Genomic DNA, 18,005 nt, shown 5'->3' on the forward strand with positions numbered 1-18,005 from the left:
AATAAAATATTTTTTTCATAAATGTGCTGGTTTGGGGAGCCCTGGGTAAGGGGGATCAGGGGGGCTGGAGTTTGGCTCCCTCCCTCCCGCGTGCCGAAGCTGTGATGTGTAGCAGGGACTCTGCTCTCTTGTTTTAAGCCTGCCTGACCGAGCACTCGCGGAATAGCGGTCGGTGTTTCTCAGACGCCTAGACCTAGGACGTCCGGTCTTGGGGAAAATGGGTCAGGAACTACGAGGGCGAGGGGCACGAGGAGCGGGAAGAACTGTGGTCCCGGCCTCTCCTTATCGGCTGTCACTAGAAGAGGCCTTGAAGCTGGCAGCTGAGGGCCAGTGCCGAGAAGATTCTCAGCCTTCCCGGGCCAGCGGCGGCCGGAGCGCCTCATATCCAAAGGCCAGCAGGTGGCGCCATCCCACTGCCACTGTTTTCAAAGGGCTGGCCTGAGACTGGGAGGCTGGGGCAGAGAGGAGCCAGTCTCCCGAAGTGGACCCCGTGGCACCAAGGTTCCCCAAATCCAGGGGCTGTCACTAGGGCCCGTGCGGAGCGGAGGGGGTGTTGGGGAGCAAGGACCTGCTGACGAGGTTTCTTCAGAGCTCAAAGCAAGGGAAGAGGGGCTTGCAGCCGCCCCAAGGAGACGCAGGGGCCCAGAGCGGGGCCTGCGGGGGTGGGCAGGAGGGAGGGGCCGCCGGCGAGCGCACTAATCTCCCCTCCCATCTCAGCCGGGGAAGGCGGCTGCTATCTCACCCGCCTGCTCCTCTCCACGGCGCTCGCCCCAGGGGGAGGGGGTGGGAAGAAAGCCGAGTGGGCGAGTTGATGTCTCTGAATTATCACCACAGACCGCCGGGCGCAGCAGCAGCCGGTTAAGTTCATCCCCGCTGAGTGAACTGAAGTCCCAGCGATAAAGCAGCCAACTGTGGCAGGCAGGCCTTGGGGGTGGGGTGGGGGGTATCTACCCCCCCAAGCCCCCTTAGGTAGCTTATCGGACTCCAGACAGGACACCGCAGCCGGCAGAGGCCCCCGGAGGGAGGGGGCAGGAGGGAGGCTCCATGACCCTAACTCCTCCGGTGACCTCTTACCTGGAGGCTGGTGGCTAAGAGATGTGGGGTGTTCGGGGGCCCCAGAGGCCGGCTAAGGCCACCAACCCTGGGGTGGGGGCAACCACCTCCTCTTAAGACCCAGGCTTAAGGGCCCCCCTCAGACCTGAGGCAGGAAAAAAGGCACCTCCACCAGCCAGAGACAGAGCCACAGCACCATCAGACAGCAATTATATAACTTTTATTTTTGGAAGTTAAAGTAGATACAGCAATATACAAAAAAAAAATAGTCCCACAATAATATAAATTTTTACACTGTAAAGTATACACTGGAATCTGATGCAGTGGCCAGAACAGTGGCTTACAAACCACCGTCTAGGTAGGTTAAGCAATCCATGGCTGGGCTGGGGTCGGGCAGGGGAGACTGGAGAGAAAGAGGGCAGGTCCCCGAGGACTTGGTTCTTTAAGGGGAGGGAGGGGCCAGAACAAGTCTCAGCTCCTCTGAGAACTTCTGCTACCATCAGAGTTAAAACCAGATACACATGCTACCTCAGTCACGAACTTTACATATCTGCTCCAGAAGCCTGGATCCTAGTCCCAAGTCCCTCTGATCTAAACCGTTTCTCTCTTTATGAGTTAAGCTTGTTATGAACTGAAGAGTGTTGCTGGAGAAGGGAGAGCTCTATACTCCCCTCTACTGTTGCCAGCAAGAGGACAGGGTGGCCACGGGCATACCCTAAATTGAGAAGCTGGCTCATCCGGGTAAAACAAATAACATTCCAGAGAAACTCTGACCTACTGGGACAAAGTGGTTTTGGACCTCCCAGTCTAGCTATGCCTCTGGGTCAGAAAAGGCCCAAATATCGGAGACCAGCTCACATGCTACTAAGTGATCCAAAACACACAGTAAATTCGAGGTGTTCTACCTCATCTGTGGGGCCCCAATGGGGAGGCCGGGGTATGACTCCCTCACACAAGGGACAGACCTTGGATTTATCAGTAAGCCTTTGCCCTAGGTTAACCAACTGAATAAGTGATTATAGGTGCCATAGGAAATCACCAAGAAACTGGAATAAGAGCCATATTCCCTGAGCTCAACTAGACCTTGACTGGGGCCCCACAGTCTGAGTCATGTTCAATCTGTAACGCTCTCTCTCTTATTCCAGGAGGTCCTGAGACCAGGATTCCTAAAGCAAAGAGGACAAGGGACCTTCAGACACATGAAGAAGCCATGCCAAAAGGGGGGTCAAGTGGGCCGGGAGGAAGGAAGGGTCATCCCCTCCCTTATAAGGCACCCAGAGGAACACCCAGGCTCTGAGATAGGGAGAGAGGGAGGATGGGTTGTAAGCGCCCCTCTGCCCAGCCTTACCTACTAATAGCCCAACACGTTAAAGGGGAAAATAAAAACTTTGTTAAAAAAAAGTCTAGAATGTTTGGGTTTTCCTTTAACCTTCCCATTTCAGAACCAAGGGCCAAGCCACATCTTCAGATGTCTTTTAAGGATTGGATCTGAGGCCCATTTTAAGGTTTATATAAATTATCAGCCTGAAGAAAGCTGAATGCTTAAAGCACCAAGGAGGCTATTAACTGAGTTTTCTTAAATACAGAAAAGGCTATGCCGATACAGGGCTTTTTGCCCTTTAATTTTTTTTTTTAATTTAAAAAGAAACCTAGGGGCTTCGAAAGTCCTATTTTCTATTTGGACGTTAGCAAGGTTAAAAGTGCAAGGCCAGGGGCATGTGGCATTAGCTCAGGAACAGGCCAAGGGATGCCGCTGGCACCAGGGGCACCTGCCTAACAACTACAAGCTGCTGAGAAAGGAGAGCAGGGGAGCAAAAAAATATAAAAGACATTTCCTTTCTCTCCCTCTTGTCACCACTTCCACATCCCCTGATCACAGTCTCAGAGAATGCATTCTTATGTGCATTTAGATAAAAGCATATCACCCACATTCTCATTTCTCGATTTTAAAAAGTGCCCAAATTGTTCAAAGATAGCAGAAGTAGGAGATTTAAAAAAATCTGGAACCACAAAGTTAGGAGTTTCAGATGATCTGGGGTCTGGCTGCTTAAGGGTGGTGGAACACAGGTAGGCGCCTCTGCCATCTCTCTGCAGCTTCCGCCTCCGGCTCCTCACATCGGGGAGGTCGCGCACTCTGAGGTCAACTCCATGTCGAACGTGAGGGACTCTGGAGGCGCAGACAGGGAGGGTAGTTCAGCCGCCTGAGCCCTACAGCTGGCAGGGCGCACACCCCTAGCCCTTCAGGGCACGGGCTCAGGCCACTGCTGCCATCAGTCTCCTGCCCCTCGTGGCCAGGACAGGGTTGGGTAATCCAGATTTACTCTCTTCCCTATAGAGTCTTGCCCTCTGGAAAGGCTCAGTCTCCTTCCTACCTTAACTCATTCCCAGTTCTCCGTGTTTGAAGGTCTAAGCCTGCCCTGCTGACTGTGGCAGCCTGGAGCCACAGGTGGCTACTGAGCACTTGAAATGTGACTAGTCCAAATTGAGCTGGGCTGTAGATGTAAAACACCCCGCAGATATCAAAGACTCAGTATGGAAAAACTGATTTTTTTCTTACATGTTGAAATGCTAGTCAAATAAAATACATTATTATTATAGGGTCAAATAAAATACAGTATTAAAATTAACCTCACCTGTTTCTTTTTACAGTTTTTAAGGTGGCCACTAGGAAATTCACACACATGTGGCACGAGTTCTGTTTCTATGGGAGAGCACTGTTCTAGAACTTCCTCCTACCAATCTGCACCACCAGCTCTTGGCTCTGTCCACGGGAACAGCACACAAAGGGGACCCACTTCCCTCACAAGGACAAAGTCTGTCAGCTAAATACTCACCAAACTGCCCTCCAGCTGAGGGTTCAGCACCTTCACCATTATTTCCAAACTGCATCAATGAATCTAAAGTGCGGGGGGACATCGGCAGGTCAATGGTATTGCTGCAGGTCGTTCTGTAGGAAATGGGGAGCAGCAGGAGGGGAAAGGGCCGGGTTGACAAGACACAATGGAGAAAAAAAAAAAAAGAACAAAACACACACACACAAGCCATCAAACTCTGGTCTCCAACAGAAAAATAAAAAGCTCAAGCTTCTTAAACACACAAGGTCACTTGAGTAGTAAATATAGCCCAGGGCCATCCAGCTGTTCACAGGGTAACTCTCACCCAGTGTCCTACTCCCGGGATAACTGAGGACATTAGAAATGAGGGCAAAATTGGGAAGAGAAGCCACTTACGGCGTCACACAGATAAACTTGGTCTTCAGGTACGGGGCAGCACCTGGAAGGAAGGAAACGCGGGCTTACAGGACGTGTCCCCTCTCCGGGTGCCGGAGGGAGGAAGCTGGCCACCTCACTCTGTCCACAAGCAGACTGTTTTGAACCTCTGTCTCCCCTGCAAGGGCTGCCTCCCTCGCCATATACTATTTGATGTTCAAGGTACTTGAACTTGGTAGCTGAATTCTTTCCATAAAGGTCTTCCTGAGCTGCAGAAGTCAGCATACCTTTTCCCCAACTGAGCCTAGCTGAATGCCAGCCTCGTGTGCATCTTTCCCTAGATCAAGCAAACATTTAACTGCCTGTATGTGGTCTGAGGACTGGCCTGATTGCATCTCTTAGGTAACTTCTCTAGGAGCAGGGTGGGAGCTTATGCAGTCTCAGCATAGCAAAGTCACCGAGTCTTTAAGAGAATGTGGAAACTACTAACGTAGTTCCAAAGCTGAGGGTTACACCTTCTATTCATATCAGCACTAATCTGCCTCTATTACATTTTTAGCTGCAGGTGTTAGTAACTCCCAGTTGGATAACCACCTCACACAAAAAGCAGCCTCTCTATAAAGGGGGGATGTCTTGCGGTGCAGTAGAGGTGACTCTGGACAGGAAGACAGGGGGCCTGGGCCCCGTGATGTCTTCAACAGCTGAGAGGCCTGGGCAAGCTTGCTCTATAGTTAGAAATGTGGGGATTGGAGTAAATGCATTTTAGATGCTAAATGCCTACACCAAGAAGTCAAGGAGCCTTGGAGACATTGGCATGAACTTTGGGGGATTCAAGTGAACAAATAAATCTCTTAGGAGGTATGGGGCAGGGTGGGTGAGCTGAGAGAAGCACAGTTACAAAACTTGGGGCTTAGAGAGAAACTGAGGGATCAGCAAATACGAGACAATCTGAGGAAAGGCATCGTCAAGAGGTCCTCAGCCAGCCATCTGAGTTTATTTTTGGCCAAGAAATAGATTCATTTGATGCAGAATCCAAAGAAGCTACTGAGGCAGACTTCCAGTCTTACAAACCCACCTTGGCCCAGACCTGAGGGGAGCTGACACCCCAACATGAATGGATTTAACTCCCCAGGGATCAAGGTAGCTGAGAAAAATAGCTTCAGCCTGAGGGGCGGCAGCAGCAGTGAAACAGAACCAAGACTAAAAGCTGGTTTATGGCTCTGCACACTGTTGGAAATGCACATCACCCAATTGGTCAGATAAGGTTCTGGTCATTTCTGAGGCGACTCTCTCCCTCAAACCCAGAGGAAACACTGTGTGGGCTTCTGGTGGAGAAGCAAGAGCAGGGGCAAGTCCTAGGAAGATGACCTGTCTCTGGGAGACATGAACACCCTCATGACGGACAGAGGGGAACTGACTGATCTCCCCAAGGATTCCCATCTTGATAGTGGGACCCCACATGTACCCCACCTGCCCCTACACACCACCCTGAGCCCCTCAGTGCACACTGCTGACACTCGCCTCCCAGAAGGCAGGCAAAGCACACAGGTTATAGTCTCTTTTTCGTGACTGGCATCTTGCCCCTGAGGAAACACTGATGCCTCTAAGCAGGAAGGACCTTGCCTGCCGGTCACACAGGAGACGTGATGGTAATGGAGGGCTCAGCCTCAGACTGGGAACTTGGACATCGAAAGCAAAACTAGTCAAAGGACTAGCACTTGGACCTAAATGTCCTCGGCAGAAGGAACAAAGAGTAGTGTGACAGGGGCTGATAAACAGATCTCCCAACTGAAGCACAACATGGAAAGAGAGATAAGTAGCAGACAGGAAGTGAAATTAAGCCCTTCGACAGGAGGAACAAAACTCAGCACCAGAACAAAGGAAAAAGGAAAGCCAACTGCCAGTTAGTTAGAATTCCCTCTTCCATGTCCCATTCTTCTCTAACCCAGAACTTCCTCAGACGGAATTCCTATAAAAGGTGGGAGGGAAACTGGTGGGGGCTATGTGAGCTATTTGTACTGAAGTGTTTTCAAAAGCAACTAGGGCAGAGAAGCTAACCTCAAAGGATCCTTTACTTTATAAAGAGCCCACTGCTGGCTCTACGATTAGGAAAAGTCAAATAAAAACAAATGGCACATCACAGACTCCTCATCAGGGCCTGGACAGAGCGCCCAGAGCGGAAGCAGCAGATGCGGATGGGAACCGACTGTGGGCTCCACGCGGATGTCAGCTCCAGAGATGACAGATTTAATGTAGACAAACACACACAGACATAAACACATATACTCTTGCACACTGAAAAATATTTTCAACAGTTGCCCATTCTAACTACCAATTCCACACCCCTTCCACCAGCTACTGTCTCCCCTTCGCTCACCACTTTCCCCCACTCTGCTCCTAAACCATGTTCCAGAGCGGCTAACGCTCACTTCCTCCACAAAGCCTTTCTTCATCCCACCTGACACGGTTGACGCTGTTCGGTGACAGGAAGAGGAAACACACTAGACTGACGTCTGAGTCACCAGTGTTCCAGCACCTACTATGTGAGAAGTTCTGCGCTGGCCGGGCAGCCGGTGACTGAGGAAATCTCTTCCCACTTTGCCGCAGCACTTTTGGTGTGTCTAGGGTGGGAGTGTGTGTGCTCCCTGTGGGGCAGAGACCCGGGACCCAGATTCCTCAGCTCAGTAACCCCATATGGGCACCCCAAAAGCACGCACGACAAAGTTCTTTCCTGTAAAGGGGAACAAAGATCACCAGGTTCTTCAGGCATTTCCTGCCTGTCCTCTAAGGATCCTGCGATTTCCCGCTTTTCCCCAGAATTAAATGCCTGACGTGGAAAATCAACAACTACCTGGGTCAGCTTCAGGATGCTCCTGGCTCTCTGGCCGACAATATTTTCCAAATGCCTCCTCCTTAGGAATGTCAGGGTAGAGGTAGACCAGCGGAGACACGAGAATATTGGTAGCATCCATGATTTTATAGCCCATGATGATTTCAGCAAACGACATGTTGTTCAGCTGCTGCTTCGTATATGGTTCCACCGACTGGATCTGGGTCTTGCCTGACATGGGATATGGGAAGAGAAGATCAATGGAACCTATGACTAGATAATCAGAGAAAACTACCTGACAGATTTTTCCTTGAAATGGAGAGACTTATGCCAACCTAGCACTTGAGACCCTGAATCCCCTGCCCTGAGGCCTGTCACTGTGGAAATGTTCACCGGGCTTTCAGAGGGGGTATCCAGGTGTGTCATAGGCAATATACTCGAATAACTACTTGCATAAAATATAAACAGGGTAGGTTAGAAAAGAGATGAAGAATGAAATTTAAATTGCAAATTCTAGGCACACATTAGCCCCTGAGGCAAGCAAAACAAAATTGGTAAACCACTCCCTTAGCTGGAAGAATGCAGAGAAAAGTCACTTAAATGTGTTTCACCCATCTAAGGCACAGAAGTGTAAAGCCATCTCTGCCCACTGGGGGGCAGCAGGTGCTTGGAACTAGCAGCACCCGTGGTGGCAGCAATTGCCACCAGGAAGTGTGGGTGAGAGCCCAGCTTACCGCTGATGTCCTTCTCTACCCAGGTGAAGGTGACGCCTCCTTCTTTGCTGCTTTCACTGAATCTTAGCAGGAAGGTGCCTGGGGGCTTGGTGCTCAATATGGCCCGTTCCCGCTCCTTACTGATAAAGCCCATGATGTATCTAGAGCCAAAAAAGAGCAACAATAAGGTTTGGGCTGACAGGGCCCCCGTCTTAGCCTGAGACAGCAGGTTACTTATTACACATGTGCACTCTGCCGGCACAAGACTTCCAACCTACCCTTCATTCCAAAGGGCCAGGATGTACTTTTTCACAAGGTCAATGATATTGTCCAGCCAGACCCAGAAGGAGAAGCCCTTGCCAGCCATGTTTTCCTGGAGAAAAGAATAAAGGAAAGCCAAGTCTACCACCGTCCCAGCTTTTTCCTTCCCAGGGGCATGGTGTCACCAAAGTCCTCAGGCCCATCTACCCTCAGGCAGGTCCCACTGGTCCCTGGACCCATCCATGACAGCGTCACAGGTGGGCATTCCCTCCCAGTCCCAAGACGTGGCCACAGAGAGTTGACAAGATTGCTTACTTTGCAAAATTTAGCCCAGGTGATCTGACATCCTGAATAGTTCACACCAGGTCCTGAAGAAAAAAAAAAAAGAATATAGTAGTAATTGCTGGCTTTGGATCAAGATCTTACTTCTAAGAACAGAACACATACACATTTGTCCCACAATGGGTCATGAAACCACTGTATTTGAAGGTTGCCACCATTGTGTGCCTATGTGCATGCACAGGGGCACACTCATGTGCACACACTTCCCTATTCCATCATTGGATCACCCGAGTTGTTTAGCCCAGCAGAGGTGGTAGATGAAGTATCAAGTCCACTGCTCTTCCCAGCCCCGTGTGATAGCCCAGAGACCAGCACAAACACTAATGAGCTGACAGCTGGTGTTAAAAGGGTCACATTTGATGGCAGCACACACAGGACAAAGCTACTTATAGTCCAGAGGGCACAAAAAATATTCTCCTAAGAATTTTTTCCAGGGGAAAAAATTGAAAACAAGCCTGCAGTCTATTGAAGAAATGGACAGAATGTCAAGCCTTTAGCTCTGCCTTCTAACCGCATCTTCCTAAGGTTAGACAAAATGGTGCTCCGGAAGGGAGAGGGAGACTGCCACCCACAGTGAAGAAACCTGCCTCCCACGTCATAAAGATGGTCGGGAGGCAAACCTCTGCTGTGTCCTGACTCCCCTCACCCAGCCCCCACCCCCCATGCTGGAACACACATTTTCTGGCCCCAGCACAATGCCTGGTTCAGTAAATCTTCCTGAATGACTAGCCCCACAGGTCAAATTCCTTTTCTGAAGAGGGCAGAAGGGAAGAGAGGTAAACTGCTGACCCAAGAGTTTCTCTGCCAGCGTAGTCAACTGCTCGATGCTCAGCCCTCGCTTTGTGGTGGAGGAGAACTGCCAGCTCAGCACCTCAGCCACTTGATCCCAAGTTCCAATTGGGGGCTTGGTGAAAAAGTTCACGTTCTATTGAAAATGACACATTTGCTCATTTAGATGAGGGTGGCGCTTGAAGACCTGCACTTCATGTCCTAACAACCTGCTGGCACTGAGAAGTCAGAAGAGGAGGTGGGTCCCCCTCTGATGGGGCACTTACCTTCGGGTTGTTGGTCAGCATGTTATACCACAGTATGGATGCCCAGGCATTTGGCATCTGACAGATGTTGGAGATCACCACAACTGGCAAGGAGTGAGTCTGTGGAGAAGAGGGGAATGAGAAGTTGGGGTGGCATTGGGCCTTTGTGACTTCCAAAATCTCTACACCCCTGTCTCGCCATGTTTGGAATAAAAGGTCATGTTGTAAACCCCATCTACTACCAGCTCTTAGGGGAGTGTGACTGAGTCGTCCAGTGACCAGTGTGGAAGGGATGTCAGGCATGGCCACAGGACACAACCAGGAACCTGTAAAATCTGACCTGCTCAAAGCTGGACTCACAGTTCAAGGATTCCCCATTTATAACCTGGAAGGCATTCTCCAAGAATTGAAGCTGTATCTGCTCATCGAACAGAGAGGCCCCAGAAATCAGACTAGGATCCTTGCTTTTTCAGGTTTTCTTTAATTTAAAGATCAAGAAAGTTGGAAAGATAATGTAAATGCCGTGATGTGTACTAAAAACACTGTTTAAAGACAGTTTTGCCCAAACTTTATAAAGTCAACTATAATCAATTTCTAAATACAGATTTTCAAGTTTGCTGAAAGCTGAGTACGCATGTATTGTCTAAGCACTCAAGCAAGACTTTAGATGGGGTACTAAGGATTTTTAGGAGAAAAAAAAGCAAAAATAAACACAGTGCTTGTCAAAGAGTCATCACTCCACCTTCTATAGTAAAATCTCAACTAGAAGTTCTGGTCGGAATCACCTCTGCATGCAGCCCTGCCCCAGCTCTGCTGCAGAACTTACCTCCAGGTCAATCTTGAGGCCTTGGTGATACACCTCAGTCTCAAAGGTGATCAGGTGCAGCTCCTCGGTCACAATCAGGGAGGCCTGCAGTAACGAGAAGTGCACTCTCTTCCTCACAGAGAACGGCGCTCAGTACTAGCAGCCACAGCCACGCCGCACCAAGAAGGCCAATCCGCCAGGAGGCCATGGACCAAAGGCCAGGGACAACCTGGAGCACACGCTTCTTTACACTAGGACTCCCCAGTGCTATGATCCTCAAGCTGATCTTTTACTGGTTTCCTTAGGTTACAATCCGGCAGGTTGTTTATAAAATGGGTGGGGCACACAGAGTAACAAAACAATGACCACCTGTGTGCCTGCTGCTCAGTTAAAGACAAAGACCACCCCCACTGAAATTCTCAGGCTGCCCTTCCCTAACCCCATCCCTGCCCCGTAACTGCTATTTGGCTTTCAGGTTTATCATTTCCTAAGTTTCCTGCATGGCTTTACCATGTTTGTATCACTAAACAACGTGTATATTGCTTGGTTTGGAATGTTTGTGAGCCTTATGCTTATGGAACCGTCCCCTATGCATTCTTTAGTGACTCACTTTTCCCAGCCCTTTGGTTGCTGCAGCTGCAACATTTGCTTTCAGAGCTGCGTAGTGTTTTACTGTACGACTGTACCATCACGTATCCATTCTAGGGCTGATGGGTATTTGGGTTGCATTTAGGACTTACACCCAGGCCACTGTGACATTCTGCACACGTCTCCTGTACATTTATGCAAAGATTTCTCTATTGTTAAATCCTGGGAGTGGCCTTGCTGGTTTATAGGGTTTGTCATTTTTATAATGCCAAGTTATTTTCCAAAGGGACAATTTATACTCCCACCAACAACACAGCACCTTATTTTAAATAAGAATTGCCAATGGAGTCTCAGAAATGGAATTCCAATTCATTTTTAAAACACTAATTACAAAAGCAATACATGTTCAGTTTAAAATGCAAATACTATAGAGATAGCATTATAGAGTAGCCTTGGATACTAACAGCAGCATAAATGTATAAGCAGTTTGGCATCCATTCCAGAATTTTGTAATGCATACATCAATAGACAAAAAAGTGTTAATATATTTTTTAAAACACGTATACTGATATACTACTCAAATTAGTTTGCATCTTGCTTTTTCTAAACAAATATGCTGCATGAATTTTTTTCCATATTACAGCATATACATCACCTCACTCTTTTACTGCTGTCAAGGATGATAAATTCCTTTTTTTTAAGGTCTGCTACATGTTAGAAGAGGGAAGAATGGCTCAGGGAACAAATATCAAGAAAAAGAATAGGGTGTCAATTTTTTAAAAAGATTAAAAGCTCGTATTTGGCCACTTTTCTCTATTCTTCTTTAAAAGTTTATTCTTGACACTTAGAATCCAACAATGTAAGTCAATGGGAGGCAGAGAAGAAATAAGGGGGATAAGGAACAGGACAGGTTTTGTTCTTCTTTTCTTAAAAGTTTAACTCAGATTTATTATAACCTTCTATCCCAGCTCAGTAAGAAAAACAGGTCACTAGAAATGCAGCCAAGCGGTGCCAGTTGGCAGAAGTTGGAAGGAGAATTTGGAAAGCCCCAGGCAAGGTGGGAAGCTTCCTTTCTACTAAATGGTTGTGGCAACTCGCAAGGGACTTTCCACTCCTCCTTAATGATGAGCTAACTCCCCGGACAATCCCGGAAATGCTCCAAGCCAAAGTACTCCACCACGTATATGACTTCTGACCATGTCCCTTTGTCCCACAGTGACTTTTCTGAATGATTACAGCTGACACGCAGACTGGTGTCTCTAATTCTGGGCAGTAAGAAGGCTTTTTTACTCTCCACCTCCCAGTTGGCCTTCATCCCCAACAAAACTTACATCACAATTGGCTCGGCCCCCGTTACCACATCTTTGCTCTCTCAGAGTCTGTAAGAAAAGCAGAGAGCACCTGTCATGTGAGGCTCCCCCAACCTCTCCCTCTGCCAGCTGCCCTTGGAAAGGGGGAGTCTGGCCTGCTCCCGCGTACCAAGTGTTTGAATTCTGCAGAGAGGCTGCCGTTGTTGGACTCTTCCATGTTCATCACTTTCGTGTTTGTGCCCAGAATGTTAAATTTCCGGGATCTGAATCACAGGAGAAAAACCACCCACGCAGGTGATTGAGTGGCCAGAGGACAAAGTGAGATTAAACAGAACAGAATGAAGCCTCTAGGCTGAACTCACCCCCTGAGAGCTGCAACGTCCCCGGAGTCTCTGTTAAGAATACATAATGGTGTTAATAAAACAGGCCCCACATTTCTTCAAAAAGTCCATTTTGAACACCTGTAATCTACTCTGCTCCTGGGAATTTCTGTAAACTATTCAGTTACATTCTATACGTGAAATATAACAACCTTGCACATGCTTAACTAGTAGAGGCTGGCTTAAATAGGAGAGGCTGGTTGCCTCCCCAAGAACCACTCCCTACTTCCAAACCGAACCTTGATTCTGCTCAGGTATCCTCCCCATCCCCACCTCCAGGGCATGCCCACAGCACAGTGGTCTAGGGGTCCGGACATGACTTACACTGTCTATACCAGGCTGGATTTATATTCCATAACTTTAGATTATTATGGGCAAGGAAGCATGTGGTCTTCACTACCAGAAACAACCTTGTTGCAACCCTTAGAATGCCAACGATAACAGGATGGCAGAGAAGACAGCCAGAAGATTCTGGGTTCTTGATGGCATCAATGAGTCACTAATCTCACCATCAGGAACTTGCCCTAACTCTGCATTTCCAGTTAGACTGGGTTGCAAATTTCCTTATTATTTAAATCACACTGGATTTTCTGTAAAGGTTTACTGTTACCTGTGACTTAGAGCATCCCATTTGATATAGCTGGAAATATTCTTCCCAGTATATCTATTACCTGTTAGCTCACAATTTTTTATATAGTCACATTTCTGAGTCTTTTTCTTTTTTAAAATTATTTTAGTACTGTATTAAAGTCCTCCTCCACTGCTATATATTCACTTATGCTTTTAGAATTAATAATAGCTACTATTTATTAAATGGTGCATTCCATGTAGGATTACAGATTAAAAATTGATCCATTTTTAAACCATTCAGAAGATACCCTTCCATATATCACATTTTAGAACTTAAGAGTCCTCATTATTAGGAAATTCTCCCAAATGTCTAGCCTATATTTCCTTCTTTTAATATTATGTTTTTGTATTACAGCTTTGAGGCGTAACTGATGAGCAATAAGCTGCACTACTTAAAAGTACAGAATTTAATAAGGTTTGATATATGTATATATACCACACACACCTGGGAAATTATCAGCCCAGTCAAGATAATGAACACGCCCATCATCTCCAAAGTTTCCCCAGGCCCATCTGTAATCCATTCCCCAATCCCACACCCCATCCGTCCCCAGGCAACGACTGATCTGCTTTCAGTCACTATAGGTTCATTTGCAAATCTAGAATTTACATAAATGGAAACATAAAGTATGTACTTTTTTTTAGGTCTGGGTTCTTTCACTCAGCATAACTATTTTGAGATTTATTCATATGTTGCAGATATCAATAGTTTACTCCTTTTTGTGACTAATATCCTAATATTCCACTGTATAGATATACCACTAATTGTTTATTCATATAATCATCTATTAATGGACATTTATGTACAACCCTTTGTGCAGACACATGCTTTCATTTCTCTTGGGTCAATACCTAGGAATGGAATGGCTAGGTCACAGAGTAGGTGCATGGTTAACTTTTTAGGAAAATTGCCAAACTGTTTTCCAAAGTGGTTGAACCATTTTGCCGTTTTACCACTGTTATACATTCACCCATGCTTTTAAGCTACTTTTGTTTTAAACTTGTAAATACATTGGGAATTTACTGATAAACAGTAAAAAGAAAAACTGCTTCTCACTCAAATCCCCCCAGTACCACTTACAAAATAATCCATCCTCTTCCCACTGATTCGAAGTATCATTTTAAACATATATAAATTCCTTACATAAATCTGAAGTCTGTTTCTGGACTTAAGATTTTATTTCAGTGATCAATCAGTTTATTCTTGTCCTATATTCATTTAGTAACTGAAATTTTGTGATACATTTGTATCTGGCAGGCAGCTTCCCATACTACTCCCCTCACACTCCATTATTTTTATTTATTAAGAATATTTTTGAAAATAGAATGGAGGCTGTCAGGGGCTGGAAGAAGAGGGAAATGGGGATTTGTTGTTCAACAGACACAGAATTTCAGTTTTGCAAGATGAAAAGGTTTACCTGTTGCACAACAATGAATATAATGGACAGTACTGAATTGTACACTTAAAGATGGTAACATAAAGATGGTAAATTTTATGTTAAAATTTTTTTTTGCTAATTAAAAATAAATAAATAAATCCTTTTTAAAGAAGCTATGTTTGCTCATTTTTTTCATCTATGCTACAACTTGAAAAGCAAGACTAGAGTTAAAAATACCTTACTCATATTTTGGTTGGCATTATCCTAACTGGGAAGATCAACATCTTTGTAATAAAATTAAGTCTGTATTCCAGGAATCCAACTTGCTTCATCACTCTTTACAATATCCCTTCCTCACTAAAATTTCAGTTTTCTTCACAGATCTTAACCTATTTCTGTTAAGTTTGTCATGATATATTTTACTTTGATTGCTTTATTGTGAGACCATTTATCTACTATAGTTTCTAACTGGTTAATGCTAAAATATGGTCATTGGTTTTTTAAATTTATTTATTAAACCCACCATCTTCCTCAAGCCCCTATTTCATTAGTAATTATTTTCCAGTTCATTCTCATGAAACTTCCAGGTAAATAATTACATCATCTAAAAATTAGGAAACATTTTCTCTTTTCTAATCCCTCCACAGGGTATGTAGATTTTCATTTTTGAAAGGTATTGTCAAATTTTGAAAGGTACATATTACATTGCATGGTGAAATATGGAACAATAAAAAATAATTTTCCCATAGTTTCTCAGTTTTACATAATATACACAGATTACACTTAGAAGTAAAAAAACTGAAAGAGGGACTCAAGGTCACAATGGCAATCACAAATCAAATCTTTACCACTAGCTCTGTGGTTTGGTTCAGGCACGTACATGGCAAAGCACTGAGAGGCTTTTGAAAACTCTTGTTCCCAAAAAAGATCTCTGAAAGCAGATAAAGTCTCTAAGTTTGCATGATGTTGTCAAAGTTCTCATTTCTCTGTCTCTCATTTGGAAAAAAAACAGCTAAGATGATAAGGAGTACTTACTTGTCAATGCACACTTTAATTTTAAGCTGGTAATTTAACTCAGGGAATTTGACCAGCAATCTATTTCAAAAAAAGAGAAAACAAGTATCTGAGCAAAGAGAAAAAAAAAATACTCCATTTTAAGAAACAGTCAGTAGGCTCCCCCAGCAACTTCTAGTTGAAGAAATGTAAACTCATAACTCTTCATTTCTAAAAGGTGAATAAAGCACCATCCCAAACTCCTCCTCCTGCCAGTGGCGCCTTTGATCCTAAATCGAGGGTCACCCCTTCAGGCCAAAAGGTTAAGGAAAAAAGCCTAAGGACAAAAGACTTGGACAAAGTTGTGAGAGATTCACAAAAGGATAATAACAGTCACTTCATGAAAAATATTACAGGAATACATGCTCTGCAGCTGCTATTCTTTCTATTAAACCTGAAACCCAACATCGTCCGAGTTTCTGAAAAGGGAAATTTCACTGCAGAAGGGCAAACCCCAGCATACCTGCTCTGACTTGAGAGTGAAAGCTACACTCCACCCTGCAGGCCCACCACCCACCTGCCCTGTGGCCGCCCGGCTTCTATATCACTAAGTCTTATCCTTCCATTAAAATCTTCAAGGAAAAGTAGGCTCAAGGAACAGAAAAACTGGCATTATTTTGCCCCTTGTGCAGGACAGAAGGAGATATGCTGGCCTAACACTGTAGGCCTGGAATCACAGGAATATGCCCAGGTAACCTCAAAAAGATTCCCGTTTTTTAATGTTTGATAGATGAGGCACGGAGCAAGCTGACATCACGCCAACAAGCTCCGTACCCGCCTGTGATGCCTGTAAAGAACAACTATAAAGAACACCAGCTCTGCTCTTGTCCTAAGAGCATCTCCCGATGAAATATCCACCCGAGGTGGAAGTGCCGTGGCCCACCTGACTTTCGTAGTAAACTGGACACCGGTCTTGATGACGAGTGGCCGGTCGGGATGCATGGGCATACAAGGCTGCCGCTCAACCACAAAGGCACTGCGAGGGAAGAAGGACAGCAGTTCACACTCTGCAGCTGCGCCAGGCTCCATCCTGTGCCTCTGAAGTGAGGGGCTGGGGCTAGTGAGGGGAAGGGACCACAATCTGAGCTACCTTTTCATTAAGTTTCTAAACAGCTCCACGATTCTCTCCTCCAGCATTGGCCGGTGCTGTACTATGGGGTCCCCTTTGTAGGAAACTTTTTGCTGCAACTCCTCCAGTTTCTTAATTTGTTGGCGGGTCTGAAGTTGAGATTCTGCTAATGAGGTTATCCTGCCAATAAAAATAAGAAAGTTACCAGTTACCTATGTGGGGGTACATGGGGGAATTGGAGGAGGGGAAGGGAATATCATAGATATAAACACCAATACACTGCAGTCCCCCAAAATAAGAAAGGGGAATTTTTGTGTGTGGAAAAATATACATAACATAAAATTTACCATTTGTAAGTGTATAATTCAGTGGCATTAAATAAGAAAAGGGGAATTTACATTGCTTTTTTAAAATAGTCCCTTCCTAAAATTTTACATTTCAAAGAGGGAGCTAAGCACAGAGGAGGATGTGTCAAAACTTAAATCACTAGGAGGCATTAACAGTTATTACTGGAAAGTGACAAGCATTAGAACCCAGATAAGAACATGAAATATGGACTTAGGCACTCACTTTCTTTATCCTAACTTGTCCTTGTACCAAAATGTGGGGACTGGGGAAATGCAGGACATTAGACTGCCCAAGAAGACGGGTTTGAGCTAGTCCTGCCACTCACTCTTGGCCAGGTCCCTCCACCACCACGGGCTTAACGGACCTTGTATCAGAGAAGGGGTTGAACTGCATGATCCCCATGAGCCCTTTCAATGTCAGCCTTCAATGGATCAATTATGTTTCAAAATATTGATAATGTGTATATAGAAGAAGTAGGGAGAGAAAGTCTGATCCAGTCGGCCCCCAAGGACAGAGACTTATGAGTGTCTCTCCTTGATGGTCTGCACTAGTTTAATAAAGACTGAAGACCCAAAAGAGAGAACATGAAAGACACAGGGGGACAGGGTTCAGGGGCAGGACAACTGCTGGGCCTGCTGAGCTCCCTAACTCCTGATGCTTACATTCTCCCCATTCTCAGAACTTGAGCTTTCTGGGTCCCTGATTAGAAAGCATTTAAAACTGCTTTCAGCAAAGTAAGAAAACTTAGTGAGGATATGAACAAACAAGCATTCTTGCGAAGAGCTGTCCTAAGTTTCCCACTGAATGCTCTGTGTCTCTAGGTCCCCCTTCACGTCAAGTTCCTCCCGGCTTAAGCTGGCGCAGTACATTCATTATGAAGCCTTGCGTGTCAAGCATGTGCAATGAAGATTTGCTGGATGAATAAGTAAAAGAGCAGAGTACAGAAGAGCATATAAAGGATGACCCCACTGATGTGAAAATGTGTAGATTTCCATCTTTAT

General features: G+C 45.7%; 1 protein-coding gene across 5 annotated transcripts in view; it reads right to left on the reverse strand.

The window, feature by feature from the left end:
* Window positions 1–1,254: 1,254 nt before the first annotated feature.
* Window positions 1,255–18,005, reverse strand: part of STAT3 (signal transducer and activator of transcription 3) — a 54,885-nt gene continuing 38,134 nt past the window's right edge. For 2 of the 5 annotated variants that reach the window (XM_036883300.2, XM_036883301.2), the window contains 16 exons: window positions 16,678–16,836; window positions 16,471–16,563; window positions 15,570–15,629; window positions 12,508–12,537; window positions 12,315–12,408; window positions 12,167–12,214; window positions 10,269–10,352; window positions 9,464–9,562; window positions 9,198–9,333; window positions 8,382–8,434; window positions 8,084–8,178; window positions 7,827–7,966; window positions 7,111–7,323; window positions 4,284–4,326; window positions 3,888–4,000; window positions 1,255–3,220 (listed from right to left, as the gene is read on the reverse strand). In XM_036883300.2, coding sequence (XP_036739195.1) covers window positions 3,165–3,220; window positions 3,888–4,000; window positions 4,284–4,326; window positions 7,111–7,323; window positions 7,827–7,966; window positions 8,084–8,178; window positions 8,382–8,434; window positions 9,198–9,333; window positions 9,464–9,562; window positions 10,269–10,352; window positions 12,167–12,214; window positions 12,315–12,408; window positions 12,508–12,537; window positions 15,570–15,629; window positions 16,471–16,563; window positions 16,678–16,836 — 1,516 coding nt within the window. In that variant the 3' untranslated portion in view covers window positions 1,255–3,164. The remainder of the gene's footprint in view (window positions 3,221–3,887; window positions 4,001–4,283; window positions 4,327–7,110; window positions 7,324–7,826; window positions 7,967–8,083; window positions 8,179–8,381; window positions 8,435–9,197; window positions 9,334–9,463; window positions 9,563–10,268; window positions 10,353–12,166; window positions 12,215–12,314; window positions 12,409–12,507; window positions 12,538–15,569; window positions 15,630–16,470; window positions 16,564–16,677; window positions 16,837–18,005) is intronic. The other 3 variants (XM_036883304.2, XM_036883302.2, XM_036883303.2) reach the window with 3 other exon arrangements.

The sequence above is a fragment of the Manis pentadactyla genome, chromosome 4, assembly GCF_030020395.1.
Source record: "Manis pentadactyla isolate mManPen7 chromosome 4, mManPen7.hap1, whole genome shotgun sequence".
NCBI classification, from domain to species: Eukaryota; Metazoa; Chordata; class Mammalia; order Pholidota; family Manidae; genus Manis; species Manis pentadactyla.